Source organism: Scophthalmus maximus, chromosome 2 (assembly GCF_022379125.1).
Source record: "Scophthalmus maximus strain ysfricsl-2021 chromosome 2, ASM2237912v1, whole genome shotgun sequence".
NCBI lineage: Eukaryota > Metazoa > Chordata > Actinopteri > Pleuronectiformes > Scophthalmidae > Scophthalmus > Scophthalmus maximus.
Genome location: NC_061516.1, coordinates 18,091,932 through 18,109,685, shown reverse-complemented (window position 1 = coordinate 18,109,685; position 17,754 = coordinate 18,091,932). Strand labels below are relative to the sequence as shown.

At 43.6% G+C, this 17,754-nt stretch overlaps 1 protein-coding gene across 5 annotated transcripts in view; it reads left to right on the top strand.

Annotated features, from left to right (window-relative positions):
* The window catches only part of jade2 (jade family PHD finger 2), a 156,931-nt gene extending 141,117 nt beyond the window's left edge, over nt 1–15,814 (top strand). For all 5 annotated transcript variants that reach the window (XM_035624728.2, XM_047330483.1, XM_047330485.1 and 2 more), the window contains 2 exons: nt 1,714–1,859; nt 3,774–15,814. In XM_035624728.2, the coding sequence (XP_035480621.1) occupies nt 1,714–1,859; nt 3,774–4,568 (941 nt within the window). In that variant the 3' untranslated portion in view covers nt 4,569–15,814. The remainder of the gene's footprint in view (nt 1–1,713; nt 1,860–3,773) is intronic.
* Nucleotides 15,815–17,754: the final 1,940 nt, after the last annotated feature.

Sequence of the window (17,754 nt, the reverse complement as noted above, 5' to 3'; positions counted from 1 at the left end):
TTTGTGCAAATTTACAAAAACTTTTCAGCCCAATTAAAAAACAAATCACACTTATCTGTGGGCTTTATGAATATGTTCATACATACGTACTTCATAAATACGTACAGAGTCAAGAGGAAAACGATAGTGAAGGGAAATATCTTTGGGGGGGGGGCGTTTTCCTTTTGAGTCCAGTCAGAGGCAGATCTGAACACAAACGTAGACAAACTTCTTCAGGCTTCTTCAGATTGTGTCTGTTGCCAGCTGGTACATGGCTGTTCGGGCCAATTTCTTTTTGTTAATTGCAATTTATCTGTTCACCACCTCTTTTTATTTGCAGTTAGCAATGTGATAAACATTGAGGTAGTAATGTATCTATTTGGCATTAGATTTGGCATTTTTAGTGTCCATCCATCCATCCATTGTCTATGAATTTGAAAGGGTTTCATTCAAAAGGTTGACTGTACTGAATATTGATTCAACCAAACCACCTCAAACCCAACTTCTGCCTTTCATCCTCTCAGTGTTTGAGGAGGAAAATTAATTTTAAATGAGTAGAGCACTTTTCTTGTTTTCATGACCAAGCAAATGATCTGTTCTTTTCAGTACAGGTCACATTCACACACACACACACATCTTGCTGTACGCCATTCGTAGGGCATTTTCTATCACTCACACATCCCATTCTCACTGCCGGCACAGCCCTCAGTGGCAACTTTGGTCTTTTAAATGAGTAATCGAACCACCGACCTTCTGAGCCGCTCCCTCCTGTTCCCACAGCCGCTTCTTCTTTGGGAACAGGAGGGGAGAAGTTCATAAGCTGACGAATCCCACCCCCCGTTCTGTTTTCTCCTGAAGCCTAACTCTTTACTGCAGTTTGTGAGTGTGTGTGTGTGTGTGTGTGTGTGTGTGTGTGTGTGTGTGTGTGTGTGTGTGTGTGTGTGTGTGTGTGTGTGTGTGTGTGTGTGTGTGTGTGTCAGTAAGAACAACTTAAATGTCACAGACACACTCACAGTGCTTTTGCTGCATGTTTACAGCCCACAATGATATAAAAGGAGCCATGAAAAACCCAACTACACAAACACACTCACACATTTAAAAGCAGGGCGCCTTTGTCTGCAGCCTCCTACACACACACACACACAAACACACACACACAGCTCCCAGTACCAAGCTGTGACAGTCCTGTACAAAGGAAACAAGATTTCTCATGTAAAATGGGTTTGATGTAAATCTTCATTACGGTTGAAGCCGCAGAAACAACATGTTTGGGTTTTGGAGCTTGTTGAAACAAACTCTAAATGTCATTGTATGAGGTTATTTTTTCTCTTTGTCTTTCTCTGTGTTTCCATTTAGAATGATGATGAGGCCAAAATAAATCTCAGAATAATGATTGAAGTGCTGCTTTTGAATGGAGTGAACCAACTGTCTGAATTAAACTCAGAATTTTGCAGACGTGGGGTTTAAGGTTCGCATTGTGGTTCTCTTGCTCTTATTTATGCCCCTTCACGTCTCCATTTGAAAGACAGTTCCCTTCAACGCCACTGACACTTTCAGATCAACTTTTTCTTCGTATATTCTTAATTTATGAAAAATGTGCCGCTCCCCTCACCTGTCTGCTTTGTCTTTCTCCCTCCTCTCTCCCTCTGTCTTTCTTACCTTCACCCCCACCAATTCTGTCCCATCTCTTTCTCTGCCACCACTGCACCACTCTCTCCCTTTGTCTCGTCTCAGGTTTGTCAAAGTCCTTCCCGTTGGACAACTCTTTGTTCGACAGCTGGCTCGCCCAGTCTGTTCAGATCACCGCTGATGACATGCTGAGCCAGTGGGCTCTGGGTGCCCAGCACGGGGACAAGAGCGGCAGCCTGCTCTCCGACCAGGTAGAGCTTCAGCTGGCGTCGTCCTCCAGCAGGCCTGCCGGAGGACGACGCCATGGCGGTTTCTGTAATGTAATGTTACCCTACAGCTACGTTAAGTAGATGTTTTGATAGAGCAACAGTAATGTTTTCTTTTGTTTTCTTTGTTTTATTCTTATTAGATTTTCTAAAAATGAGTTTAGTTCAGCTCCAGTACACACACAGAGCACATGAATCAGACCAGTTAATGAAGGGTTATGTCGGACAGAGCTGGATTAAGACTCTTGGCAATGAACATGAACAACACATGTCAAAATCCAAACAGCTAAAATCAGAATCAGTCCATCACCATCTTCAACTAAATCCCAGTCCTCTACACAGTGCCAGTAGCCAAAAGAAGAACTATCGTGATCCTGATTGACTCGGACAAAGTTACATAAAGTTCTTGATCGAAAAGTTGTTCACAGGGAAGCTGATGCCTGCAAAAGCAGAAAAATGTGTAGGCAAGAAAAATACACAACAACTGCAGCAAACAGACATTAAACAATATGCCTTTTTTTCAAATGTCAAAGCCCCATTTTTTTCTATCAATTTAGAAAATTATGGCCTGTGCAAAGGTTTGGTCAGTATCTGGTAGCGATGAAACTGTACTCAATTGAAGTCTCTTGCTTTTCAATCACGGCTCATTCATCCAACAGCCAGCACAGTATTGGTTTTAGGTTTTAATTTGTTGTTCAATTAAAAATTCGATATTAGTGATTTGGCAACACTATTTTTTTCTGCCGCTGTTTCTTCTTCATCAGTTATAAGTAAACCTGCAACAATGAGTCAAATAATCTCTTAGTCAATAGACAGAAAATGAATCTGAGACTGTTTTGAAAACCAAACAAATTGTTTTTTACTCAATTTTTGTTTTCATGTAAATAATGATTAATAGTAAAAAAAAAATGTCAGATTAATCAATAATGAAAATATTCATTGCCTGTTGCCCTAGTTATGAGCCGTTTGCACTGTGATGTCACTTTGGAAAGTTTTCAAAATGAAACTGTTTAGTTGTGATACATTAATAAGTACAGTGGATTTCAACTGTGCTGGAGAGAGATCACTTCTTTTTCTTTAGTCAGATGTCACAGGCTGACAGTAAAGTATTATTCATGTACCTTGTGTGTAGAATTATATAGATTTTGGGCAGCAACCTTTAAATATGAAATTCTATGAGTGGAGTTTTTTGTCGTCAGTTTGACGAAGGAGAGAGCTGCACTGTGGCTGACCTGCTGCTCTCCTCAGGAATGTGTTCTGTTTGTGTATCGATTGGCAGGAGGCTCCAACCACAGCCCATGTTATAACACCATTGTTTGGAAATGTGTTGGGGAACAAAAAAAAGGAACACACTCATTTCTCAGTAGAGCTGGATGAGATCTTGATACCTGATATCCTTAAAAGAAACATGCAAAAATAATTGCATTTTTTTTAAAGATTGTCAATCAATCACTGAGTTTTATGTAACCCTAAAGGTTCCAAGTTACAGTGGCCTGTATTTGACATAACAGTAAATCCCCATTTTATAGGTAGAATGGTGTCAGAATGTCTTTTTGTCATTTGCTCAACAAATGTGATATATGTTTCTCACATCTGCCCCTGTTGAGCTGTTGCAAATATGGGTTGGTGGTTGAAATGTTGGTGGTTGGGGAGTTTTTGTTCCAAAATATTACAGGTAATAATTAGACCAAATTTCGAAACCAGAAACCCAAGCAAGGTGCACATTTTTTGTATTAATCTATGAGCAACTTTCCAGACATAAAACTTGTCTTATTGAGCCCTGATTCAGCTGTTTTCTTCTAATCTTACTCGCTCTGATCTTCTCTCCTTGTGATTCACCGTCTCCTCCATGACTGTCTTTCCATACCTCACCTCCTATTGTCTCCCCCTCTCATGCAGCTGCTGCAGGGCGAGGAGAGCCTGCTAAACCTTATGATGGAGAACTCCATGCAGTCCACCTGGAAAACGCCCCAGCTGGGCCGCAGACGAGGGAGCAACAAGCTCCGTGCTCGTGGACAGCCCACCGCCCCTACCGAGCCCCCGGCACTCCTCTCAGCAGCAGCCGTCTCCACCGCCAGCAGTCCCTCCACGGCTAAAAGCCTCTGGGTGAGTGTGGCGGAGGAAAAGCCCAGCCACGTGAGCCGCAGAGGTGAAAGGTCCCGGGGCTCCTCCAAGGCCCTGCACCACCACCACCTCCATCACCACCAGACCAGGAGCTCCGACCTGCAGGGGGACCCACCACCACAGCCCCCCATCTCCAAAATGGATTCCTGTCACATCTCTGAGGACCGCGGCCCCTGGGACAGCGTCACCGCAGGGAATGGTGTTGCATCAGGGGCTGGATCTGTGTTCATCGCAGGTTCATCTCCACCTACCGCCTCCAGCCCTGGGGTCACAGTTCCCGACACGGGGACCATCCGTTGTGGCGGGGCCCCGCGACCCCGTCTGCCCCGCCAGGGTAAGTCGAGGGGGAGGAGCGTGAACGGAGGTGGAGGCGTAGCGGGGCTTGAGTCCATGCAACTGCCACTCACAGGAAAGAACACGTCCCTGCTGGATGCCGCCGAGACTGACGGGTACTTCTCTGATGGCGAGCAGAGTGACTCGGACACACGCTCTGGCGGACGCAGACTCCGCTTGCCACAGTTGCATTCTGGGAACGAGGACCTGTTGAGAAGGAGCGTTCTCGCATCCTAAAGATCTGAGACGCAAATCAACACACAGTTACCCAAGCAGAATCCCGCTGGCTAATTGTTTCCACATCTGTGCCCAGTATACCGTCTACAAAACCTGTTCTGAATGGCTTCGTTCGACCACATCCTTCTCACATTTACCAATCGGAAATCACTTCAGCTCTTCACCTGCTTACTTTTGGGGGGGAATTTGAATGTAGCTTTTTTTGCGTGTCGTACAGTAGAGCTTCTCCGCCGGACCGCAGTTCGCTGTTGGATAACCACAAGACACGGTGTATCCAATAAATAGGAAACAAACATTACCTTTAGTCTTTTTTTTGTTTTGTGTTACAGATTTTTTTTTTTCTCTGGGTGTTGAAGTAACCTGTTCTGGCCTCATGTCTGTGGTGTCTGTCAGAACAAACACTTTGGGGCATTATTATTATTATTCAAGCTGTTTTCAGGGTCTCCTTCTTGTTTGGTCTTTGATGGCCTGAGATACATCCGACATCCGAAGTCCTCTTTTTTTCTTGAGTATATTCGATGTGAAGACAACTTCACACCAGAGCTGTTTAAAGTGTGTGTGGGGAAGACATGGGACAACATGTATTCAACCTTGAAAAGCACAAATAGCTAGTCATAAGAGCTGTAATGTAAAGCACTCGTGTGTATAATAGATGCTCACTCAAGGTTGGGGTCAATTCCGATTGACCTCAACCCTGGTGCTCATTCAGATTGTCACACGGAGACGCAAACTCAAAGACACACAGACATACTGACACACAAACTACTAAAAGCAAATCCCTTATTTTTTTTTTTTTTTAGCCTGACTCTTTGGAGAAAATTCATAGTAGAAACTCTGTGCCTTCTGTCGCTCGCCCCGTGCCCCTGGCTCCCCTCAAACCCCCCACTCTCTCAATCAACAAATCAATCAATAAGTAGATCAATTAGTCATTTGTTCAATCGGACTCGTAACAATCAAACCCAAAGCTAATCCAGTCGGATCGGTTGCCGAATGCAACCAGCTCCTTGTCACCTTAACAATTGTTTAGTGCCTGAAACAAGGATGTAAACGCAGCGTTTGCCATTAATCAACGAGAGCTTCTGTGACAGTTATCAGAGCAGAGCCACAACTGTACAATCGGCGCAAAGAGCTGCTCATTGTTCTATGCCCCCATAACCAGATCACTGCAGGTCAGAGCCATCAATAAAAACAGAGCTTGGCCAGGTTTTCTTTCTTTTGACTGGTAGCAAAACTAATTATTGTCCATGCATGTGCCTCTTTCCTTCACCTGCTGTCAGTTCAAATTCAAATGGTAAAAATGCCTAAATTAGGGGCAAAATTACAAAAAAAAAGTCTCCCATTTGTATCTGCTCACTTCAGAGTTTCCTAATCTGCCATTGAAAAACAAAACTGGAGAAAGTATGTGACAAAAAAACGTTTCAACTCAATTGAAGTTTAGTTTGAAGTTTTCCACTGACTTCACTGGTTGGGACACCAGGTTTCACAGTGCAGCTTTAAGGCAACAGGCATCAAGAGAACTGAGTCACACTTCAGCTCATCCTGTGTATCCATATGATTTATATTTTTTGATATAGCTTGATTTTGATATGGCTTATTCAGTCGAGCATTGAGTGGTTTCATGGCACAGAACGTTGCCGGCGCCACTTATGTTTTTCTGACGTGGCCAAGCTCTCGTGACGGCGATGGCTCTGCTGCTGAGCTCCTCCTCCCCGTTAGACGAATGATGACCATGTAATAATCAGCTCCAGAGGCCTGCGCTCCTAAGTTCATGAACTGAGTTGTTTGTAAATTTGGTTTTTTTAATAGCTTTTGTTTATTCTCTCAGACAGTTGTATTTTATATCTAAGCAGTCCATGGTATTCTCAGGGGTTAAAAAAGAAGAATAAAAGGTTAAAAAATTATCAAAGAGGCGACGCAAGGCGTAGATACATATATATATATATACATATTTTATGTCATATACTATATATATATATATATATATATATATATATATATATATATATATATATATAAAGTGATGTGTGTATGTCTAGAAACTTCCTTGTTTGGCAAGCGTCACTGTTTGAACTCCTACATGACTACTACTGAGCACGCTCCTTCTCCCAGTGTGACCGTCAGCCCTGGGTTCAGTAGTCTCAACCAACCGTTAATGCTCACTTGGACTCGTCTGTTTTCACCAAATGAACCAGACACATCGGATAATATTGACCTGGTGGTCAACTACAACCACAAGAGGGGACTGTCTTTTCACTCCTCTCACCTTTCTTGCAGCTGAGACTTGAGAAAAAATTGGGTGAAATCCTAAATCACAAGTCAATTTTAAGGGCTGCTCTACCCAGACATTTAAATAGAGGTGCAGGTCCAATGAACCCCCCCGCCCCCCGTCGGACAGCCTCTACTCACCTGTCCTCTGAAGTGACCACGCCAAAGAACAGATCTGTGTGTCAAAGCAGCATTTTTACATCGTATCTGACACAAACACACGTCCGCGTGCTCTGTCTCTGGTTTTCAAGATGAAGAATGTTAGATGCGATGGATGTCAGACAGCTCTGCCCAGCGCTGTCCGGGTCGCTCGGTTCAGTCCAGTTCCTTGACCCGGTTCACCCCGCTCCGGTACGGTTGGGTTTGAAACACTGTAAGCTCAGGCGCGGTGTTGTGGTGTTGTGTGGACCCCTTGACTGGCATTTGGTGATTCTGCTACACCACCAACAGTAGACCGACCCTGGATTCTTCAACGATCTGCATTCGCAGTGGCTTCACATAGGAAAAGCCTGGCGCCCCAGCGACGGGCTGGCAATGGTCATTAAAAAACAGACTTGCATATTAACCCCCTTAGAAAAAGCCAAATGCTGCTGAACTGAACACACACCATACAGCTTACACACAGACACACACACACACACACACACACACCAGAGCTGGTATAACAGGGTTATAATGTACAAGATGACTAGTTTTTTAATGTATATCTGGTCCTGACTGCATCAGGAAGTTTGAGCTATCTCAGAGTGAAGCGCCCCCTAACAGCAGGAAAGTATTATTACAGGTGACAGCACTTTGTCCTTCAGGTGTAGCCATCGCAGAAGATTCACTCTGACAGTTTGCCACAATTGTCTCTTTTTTGGCCACAGAGAGGCAAATTTGTAAAAACCCTCTTTTGAGTGGCAGGGTTTTTTTTTTTAAAGTGTCAACTATTGTCCAAAGCAAGCAAACAATTTTTTTTTTTTATAACAGCGTGAATACAGGACAGGTGGAAGATCTTTGAACTTCTACGTTGGCTATTACAATCCGCATGGCAACTGATCATAACACATACGACAACAATAACCGCAACAACGCTCGTGATTCAAAGTGGGGACGTGGTCTCGTGTCATCACGTCCCACGGGATCCTCCGCCCGGTGGTGAACACCGTTCACGTGTTAGTAAAACTGAGGAAATGTAATTTTGGTTTCAATATTCAATGTTCAAAGTAGCCTGACTTTGTAGACAGCGTTAGTAGACAAGGCCTCACATGTATGGCCTTAACTTGTAGTAGTCAATGCCAAGGCTGCACAGTGCTGGCAAAAAAAAAAAGACAAAAAAGACTTTCCTCTGCAGAATGTTGTGTAGGTGGTTAGGTGAGCCAGACTTGCTGCTTCTATAGATCCTCTGTCGTTTGAAAGTCAGAGAACAGCATTTTAGTTTCTTCTCTGGCAAATTGCCATTTTGATAATTACACTTCTGAATTTTTTTTCCTAGATATTGTGCAGCCTTAGCAAACACATACTGGTGATTATTCTGTATTTACAGTGTGGCTTCAATGCCCTCTCCTTCCGCTTCGTAGATACTGTAGACTGGAGTTCTTTTTTTTTTAATCAATATCTACTCGAACAACTTCAAAGCATCACTGTCACTGTGTGGTACAACTTGTGTGGGTGTTGGCTCGCGGCCCGAAATGTGTGGGGATGATCTTTGAATTTTGCAACTCTGTCAGGTCGAATATCCACAGGATATCTGATTGTAAATTCGATTTTTTTTCCCACATTTAAACTGTAATATCAGTGCCAGTATCAGCAGAAAATCTGGCAACGTGTTGGAGGTTATGTTCTCTGTGCCGCCCTCAATTTAGAGTTTCATATTTAAGTTGGCAATTCTCGAAGATTTCAGTCTTCATTGACTTCTGCAGTTGTTGGTGGTCGCAGCAAATGAGGTTTTAGGTCGCCGGCGGCTCACTGTGGCTGCTCCGTCCTGCTCCAACGCTCTCCGCTATAGTTGAAACTGATGCGCTGTCAAAAACTGCCGAACATGTTTTTGCATTGTAGGTGCATTTTTCATGAAGTGTATGCAGCAAGTGCTAAGTCCACTGATGTACACGTTGCATTTCCTGTCATTTCTTCGTGATAAGTCACTTTGTGTTTCACCAGTTAAATCCTATATGGCATAAATCCAGACACCCAGTACATAATACTGCAAATATATTAATATAACAACACTTTTGTGACCCCCACAGTCCTCATTCTGCTATAGACTTTTACATAAATGAAAATCTTCGTGATTGCCACTTTAAGTTTGTGATGGATAAATATGCGGCTGTACAGTTTTTCTGAGCGGTGAGCTGGCACGTGTCAGAAATAAAACTCTCCCCCGGGTGTCGACACGAATGTGACACCACAGAAATAAGCTGGTGGGCTTTGTGCGTGTAATGGCAGGTCAGGAACACGCCTACACGCGATGATGAGATTCCTAGACTTCAGCAGAGAGCTGGTCAAAGGCCAGCGCTGATTGCTGCAGGTAATTGGAACTTGGCCCACAATTCACGCAGCTGCTGGCTACGGCACGGACACCGTTGTAAAATTCCTCTGAAAGACATCAGCGCACCAGCAGGGCCGGGTTCCTCAGAACTTCCTCAGCTGTGCAAAGATCACGTTTACAGCTTTTTCACAAGCAGAGATGTCGGTCGGCTCTGTCCTCCAATAAAACACAACAGAGTGTTTTTGTTGCACAAGACAATTTTGTGCTTCACTTGAACAAAGGGGTAAAAGCTCATCTTTAAAATTCCAGTTGTTGATCCTGATGGAGGAACGGGTTTGATTTCCTCTGTTTCAATATAAACCGTGATGATTGCACAGATGCGGTTCTGGGGAAACAGAGGGGCATCAGAACGCTGTTCATACAATTTCGCTCTTCCTCTGTTGTTGCCCCTTCTGCCGGTAAGAAAGTGGTTTGAGGCTGTCGTCAGGTCAGTGAAGTCAGGATTGGGCATTGGTTCAAATTTGAATTCATTCCCCAACTCTCCTTGACTAGGGATTTTATAAAAAAATGACCCCCGTAAAGTGAGCATTTATTTAAAGACCCATGAGGACACAACGTATATGCCTATGTGAAAGCAGTCAGTGTCTCTGTAATGAAGGTGAGGACAGTGAATGCTGTGTTACTGTTAAAATGCATAGAATCTTGATGAAAGCTGAATTTAATCATGGTCCGTCTGAACCCATTTGGAAGTTCAGACCTCGTCATGTGATCGAATGAGACCCAGCGACTGCTTCGACCCTCGCTTCACTGACCTATGGCAGCCTTACAAACCCGCCCACCCACCTACACACTGTACCTACTGCTGGAGTTTAAACACATTTACAATAATGTATAATACTGTTCAAATACTACTACTACTAGAGACATTTTAATTTTCCGTGTTTTGAAAAAGCCTTTGCAAGCTGTTTTTTTTTGCTTTGTTTTCTTTGTAATGCTTTAGCTGGCCACCGTGGCTTGTATCAAACTAGAATGCTGACTCATTATCTGCTCTCTGTTTTTACTGGCGCTTTGCTCTCTGCTCTGTTACGGCAAAGTAATGGCTTCAAGGTCTCAACGTCCACAACCCGTACACACTGCACTGATCGGAGCTTTAGTCATACACACGCTCCTCACAGCCGGAGCTACTGTGGAGGTGGAAACGAGCTCAAGGTAAACTGGTGGAGTCAAAGAATCACATATTCATTCATAATGTTCACTAACTGGTTTTCCTTTATCAATACGGGAGGTCAATTAGACAAACGAAACTAGGAGTATTACAACTACGATAGTCGGTCAATCTATTTTGATAGCTGAATAACCTTTTTTGGGGGGGGCAAATTGTAAATAATCTCGGGTTCCAGCTTCTCAGTCGTGAGGGTTGAATGTTGCTCTTTGTGACAGAGAGCGCTAAATGATATCCGCCGCCGCAGGAAATAACATCTGAGTTATTTGCACTGTGTTAAGTGGTTCTAAAAGTGGGTCAAGCGGCATCCTGTCAGCACCCCTGACGTGCATGAGGGTGCGAGGGCCCATTCAATAATGCTTGCAAATTCAATTTGTATTATTATTATTATTATTATTATTAATGTTATCCAACAATCCAAAGACGTGCAGGTCAACCGGGATTTGGCTCTTACCACTCCTCGACCCTTAGAGGATAAGAGTTATAGCTAATGGATGGATACAATCATTGTCGTTATTATTATTTGATGACAGCAAAAGAGAGAAGAGGGAGACAGGTAATGACACTGGTCAAAGGGTCCAGGGCGGGACGTGAAAGAAGAATGTCGTGGGGTTCATGTTTATCCCTGAAAGTGGACCATAGATCAACAGTCGGTCCTTAACTAGTTACTGTTACTGCCTGCCAATATCTGAGAAATCCATAAATCACAGTAAGCCTGCGATGAGCCTGCCAAGGTTGCTGATGATTAATCCTTTTTGTCTGTTAAATGGGAAACACATGTTTCGAGAGCCTTCTTCAAATGTTTTGTTTCGATCCAACCTGCAGTTCAAAATGCAAACTGTGGGGTAATAGCTGCAAATGTTCAGATTCGAGAAGCTGGAACCAGAGGATATCTTATGAATATATTTATAAAGCTCTTCACTGAAATTATGAATTAATCAGTTAATTGTTTTGCACGACTTTTCGGCCTCGTGGAAAGTGAGATCTTTCCCACTCTGCAAAAGACCCAGCAGTGTTTCATAGTCATGATTAAATGTCCCCTTTGTAGTTTCAGTCCAACGTAACTTAAGAACTTTGTGTTTCTGACTCCACCCATTGAGGTTCAACACAATGAGTTGACCTCTGCCTCCATAACAGATTCGAGGAGTGTTTTTAAGACTAAAGCTCCCGTCTGCACAAACTGCGCACTGTACTCTGCCTCCACCATCCAACCTCTTCCTCCCTCTTCCTCCTCCTCCCTGCCTGCTCCTGCTCCACCTCCCACCAGCAGCACCGTCCCTTCAGCTGCTCCACCCTCCTATTGTGTCCCCTGTGCCCACAACTCCTCCCTGATCCTCCGCTCCTGTCTGGCGATCAGCCTTCTTGCCCTGCACGTGGCTCCTCTTGAATCGCTTATAAAAGCATAGGACGATCCACACACACCCAGACACACACACACACACACACACACACACACACACACACAGACACACACACTCAAAAGAGAGAAGAAGAAGAAGGAAAAATGGATGTCTGTAGCTTTAAGGACAAATAATGACAGGCATGTGTTGTGCAAGTACGTGTGAGGAGGGGGGAACGTTGCTTTGCTCTGGCCTGGAGAGAGAGAGAGGAGAGATGGATAAAGAGAAAGAAAAAGATTGGAGGAGGGAAACGTTTACTGAACCAGAGCCAGAGAGGCAGACAGGGAAAGAGTACAACTTGTTCTTTCCTTGCAGTGTGTTTGCAGCCTGTCCGCACAGTCAAGTTAACAAGCAGCGAACATAAACAACAGGGCCCTTCCCTTCTCCCCGTCCTCTCGCCTCTTCCTCTCCATCTCTTGCTCTTTTTCTCTCCGCTCTCTGTCTCTTCTTACTGCCAGGTCTCCATCCAAGTATTTCCTTCACAATCCGTGACAATGGAATCGGCAAAGCGGAACAGAATCGGGTAGAATTAGCATCAAATGACACGAACAGCCCTCAGAGCAATTCAGTCTTGTTATAGAATATTTCATTTTGACCATGACTTCCAATATAAATCACCCCCTGTGGTTATTTATGTGGTCGCTGTCAGCAGATTCCATGAAAAGACCAAAACCAACAATGAATTGATCGCACTAACAGTGCGTATCCAAAGGCTGGTGTATCTTATTTCTCTGTGCCATAGATCATTACATTGTCCAGAAACTATTTAAAAGAAACGCACATCGGGGGGTCACACTGTCGCTCTGGCCAACATGTGGCCTCACTTACGTCAACGCAGACCTAGTCTGTTCTGAGTCATTCCCACACAGAGCGCCCAGCTTCTGTAACAAAACAACTTTATTAATCCGCAGCTGAAAATAGTCACCAACAAAGGCACAGTTTACCCATGTTTGAGGAACGTTTGCGATAAAATGACAGTGCCCAGCTGGTTTAGGAAATGACTTTTAAGAAGTGACTTTGTGTTTGTGACCTGTTTTAAGATATTGATGCCATCAGAAACAAATGGAGTCGGGGTTGGGGCTGGGCAATACGCCAAATTCATTTCATACAAATCTTTTGTATTTGCAAATTGCATAAAATGTCGAGATTAGGTTTTTACAATATGCACAAACCTTTATTATGATAGGTGGTGACAATCACTGCCTTAGGTTCTTTCGAAATTTTGCTTAGGGAAAAAAACTTTTACATTTTTAAATCATTCTCAAGTTTGAAAATGTCATTTTTAGGGGTCATAGCAAATGTAATGATCAGCCAGCTAAACATTTTAAATGTTAACACAATTTTGGATTCTTAATAAGTCATCTGTCCATAATCATGGATTGTGATTGTTGTATGATATATACATATTTTTTTGTCATTCAATATGAAACCTGGATGGAAACATGGCTCAAGGCCCCTTTGGGGATCCTCCCTCACAATCTGAGCAATTTATTCAACCTCTGTTTACATCTGGTTGTACCATTAGGCTCCTGGGAGGTTCGGCCCACGTGTATATCGACGCAGACAAATCGAGGTGGTGAATGCGGCCGCGGCTCACTGAGGATCCTTTTAGGCCAAAGCTGCCAAAGTCTCCCGCCGATGGTCGGAACAACATTTGGTCACATTAAATTGAAGTTCAGCTGGGCACTGTACACAAAGCATAAATACAACAAAAGGCCGTGGGTGGGAATCTGTTTTATGAGGGAAACAGTGATTTCACCACGAGCACCGGACACACTGCACTCCCTGGTGTAAATGTAATCTGGATAAATCACGTCTAGACACAATCTGGATTTGAGATTCAGGTGAAGGCCGTTTGTTCAGACGCCGCTCTGCACTGTGTCTCTGTCTCTGCTCTGTCTCTGCTTTATTTCCTTCTCCCGATTTGTTGTTTTCTTTTTTCCTCGCCGTTCTTGTCTGCTTTTGTAACGGGACTTCTTCATCTCTCTCACACACTCAAAACAAACGTTTAATTTCTTTCTTCCTTGGGGGCAAATATGTAGTTATTAATTTGCTTCCATTATCCAATCTTTGATACAGGGAAGCAATAGGTGTTCTGGTTACTTAAAGTTGTGGAAAGGCAGCCCCCTATTTATGCTATTATTCAGAGAATAGATAGTGTGTGTGTGTGTGTGTGTGTGTGTGTGTGTGTGTGTGTGTGTGTGTGTGTGTGTGTGTGTGTGTGTGTGTGTGTGTGTGTGTGGTTACAGTGGGCTCAGGAATGAGTGCGTGTACACTAGCAGGGATCCTGGATTATGTGTTCTTGGCAAGAGAGACTCCGGGTTAAGGGGTCAGCTGTTCTCCCAGTTGGGCGACAGACCTTGTTCTCCTTCCGTCCAGAAGGAACTAGACCTGTCTCTCTCACTTGAGATGTGTTCCAACGGAGCGCAAACTTAAGTGGAAAGACGCAAAAAATGAAGACATTTTGTGGTTAGTTGTGAGATCAGTCACAGGGTGAGTAGCCACTGGATAGATGATAACCTTTGTTTTGAGTGGTGGGATATGTTCAATCATAATCAGTTACAGAGAAACTGTTATCTTCTTAACGTTACTGCTCCACAGCTCCTGCTCGATCTTGCGACATTGTTTTCCAAACGCTCATTGACAGTAAAACTTGAGGCCGGCGATTATCCACAAAGTTGACTGTTTTTTGAAAAGCGTCATGGCTCACCGTGGACAAAGAGCTTAAACAGATTCATCCAGCTCATTGTGGACGTACCGTTTAAGCATTTCCCTCCTCGTTTTATTTCCTCTTTTATCGTTGTCGGCCCCTTTCTCTCGCTTGCTCTTTTTTTGTCTGTCGCACCCTCAGCTCCACTTCATGTCTCCCTTTATCTTTCCTCCCTCTCCTCCCATCCTTCTGTGTATCCCCCCCCATGCAGTGCACAGCAGGCAGTTTCTGAGTCTACCTCCTCACCTGTGATTCTCAAAGTTTTCTCCCTCAGGTTTAAGACACATTAGGAAACAAGTATTCGGTGTAGTTCTGGTTTTGCAAAACTTCATCATTCAACTTTTTCTACCTTCTCCTATCGGGGCTCTTTTTTTAAAATAATAACCTGTTATTGTTGTTGTCAATGGATTAAGCTGCTTCATGTTTGAACAGTTTCTCTCCCTTCTCTCTGCTCTCGTGACATTTTTATATATTACTGGGTGTCATTCTGCGTCGTACTGCTCATATTCAGGCATTATTTCAATACCAATCAGCATCATCCAATCAGAGCCAAGCTGGACGCAGGCTTCTTCCCCTCCTCTTCCTCCTGTCTTGTTTGCTCCTTGTGAAAGGTGTTAAAATCTCTGCTGCTCTGTCCGGTTTCTCCTCCACTCGCCATCGGTTCTTCAGTACAATAATATGAATGTTGCAGGAGTTAATCCTTCTGTATTCTTTGTTTCAAAGAATGTTGTGCCATTTGTTAATAGCAAAGAGAACTATTGAACATATATGAAAAAGAAGAGCTATTTTAAATTATTTTTGGCTTTTTTTTTGCTATATTTATTTTCTTGTATTAGAATCTTCTTCGTAGGAGGAAAAAAAATCAAAAAATGTATTTTTCATTAGTGCGAAAAACCTATTTTCTTCCTTTTTGTACAATTTCGATGTTTTAAGCGAGACTTTGAAAAGCAATATGATGATGATGACAATGTTTCCTGTGACTGTATCTGCATGCTGTTTCTGTTGCCTTAATGATGGCTGCATCCCACTATGACCGCGCCCAACAACCCACCTGCCCACCCAACTCTGACCCCGCCCCCTCAACTCCCACCCTCATCTAATGGAGTCCTATAGTCACATCTGACCCCGCCCATTCCAGTCCTGTGCAGTCAATAAAGCAGTGCTTTCTGTGTACACGTATCTGTCTGCGTCTCGTCCTTCTTCATCACCCAGAAAAGTTAAGGTTTTAATTCATCATGAGGTGGACATGAGTGCCATAGTTCACATAAAGACCAAAACTCATGCAGCCACTGCCTCTTCTTCTGGAAACAAACGGCTTTCCTGCTTAGCAACAGCAAGAGGACTCGCTGAAACATATTTCCTATTTTGTTCTGTTTTTGCAGAAGTCCCTCAAACTGCTGGCCTTGTATTGTGTCTGAAAAGGGTCAAAAGATCCACAGAGTTTTTGACAGAGAGCAGAAACCTACCAAGGAAGACCTAGCTGGATCAAGAAGGCGGCCACGATCATCAGGACCACTCCAACAAAAAAACAACTGCAGTCTTTTTTTCAATCAGCCTCCACTGCAAAAAATGGCAGCGCATGATGCAAAAGATTCTGTGTTCTGATGAAATAAAATTTGGAATCACTTGGAATGTATCTGCTGGAACTGGGCAGAGCAAATCAGTCCTCTAATACCTCGCTGCACGATGGTGCAGCTTCAGCCTTGGCCAGAGAGAACAGGAAGACTTGGCCAGAGGTCCAGAGGAGCGATCCCGGGATCCAAACACAGGCGAATCTCGAGGAGAGCATGTTTCTGAAAGCCAGAGGCCCGAGAGAGGAGCCAGCCAATTTCTGCTCCAACGAGACTGAAACATGCGGCCAAATCAATGCTGGAGTAGCTCCACAGTAAGAAAAAGGTCCTTCAGCTGCCTCAAACGTGAATCCAGAGAAAATCTGGACTTGAAGATTGATGCCATATTGGGAAGAATGTGCCCAAGTTGATGCAGATGTTCCCAGGGAACAGTTAAGAAGATCTGCCATCACAATTTGTAGAACAGCAATGGATGAAATGAATGTGTACGGTCTCGTTTCCAGGCACAACAGGGTCCTGAGCAAAGAAAGCAGACTGGATTCATCACTGTGTCCTTTGTGTGAACATAACAGTGTTTTTATTGGTAATCTAACGAGACAAAAAATTGTTCACACCAACAAAAAATCTTATTTTGGCGCCTGTACAGAAATGGGGTAAAAGAATGAAAACCATCAGGAGAGCACGACTCTCTAGTAAAGCACATGAAATCGGCTGCTGCAACTGTAAAATGCCAATTTCAGTTATTTTGCGATAGACAAAAGTCAAACCAGATCAATCTGTGGAATCACTGAGAACAAGTGAATATTTTATTCTCTCCCTTCCCTTGCAATGTTAATTCCTGTGTGAATGGGGATGAGGACATCATCAGCAGTGCCGCAGCATAGTGACGTAACCAGGATCAATTGTTCCCTACTTACAACCCTGGGAGTCCAGTAGGTGTCATGGGAAACTAGTGCACAGAAATCACTGAGTCATGCCCTGAATTTAATACTGCACGCTCTATGTCCTCCCATCATGTAGGGGGCGGCAGACGTCTTCGCTGGGGCACATTGTCAGAAGTTTGAAAAAGATGCCAAGCAAAGGAAGGCCTGCCCACCACTGTATGAACTGGATGACAGCTGCAGTATCACTTTCGGTTAAATGTGGAACAGAAAGTAAAATGTATGCAAGGGGTCACAGATGCGACAACATTTTGTGTTTAACAGCCAAAACCTGAAGTGCGTTTTTATCCACATATCTCAGTCCCCTCAAATCCATGTGATGCAAAGTGGATCAGTGTGTCAACTCATCCATTGTTCGCACTGTGCAGAAATTTAAGCCTGATTGACGGAAATTGCAGAAACCATCCGAGAAGTGTCTGGGATCCTACTGGACCAAGGTGATGGATAGAAAAAAAAAATCAATCTGGTCCATTAAAGCATTTTCTAATGTCACTGAGATTTGTTTTCTTTTCTTGAAATGCTTCGTATAATTTATGTAACTCTCGGTTTCACTGGTGCATCACTTATCTTTCTTTCCTGGCCTCCTGTCAATCATACTATTTTTTGC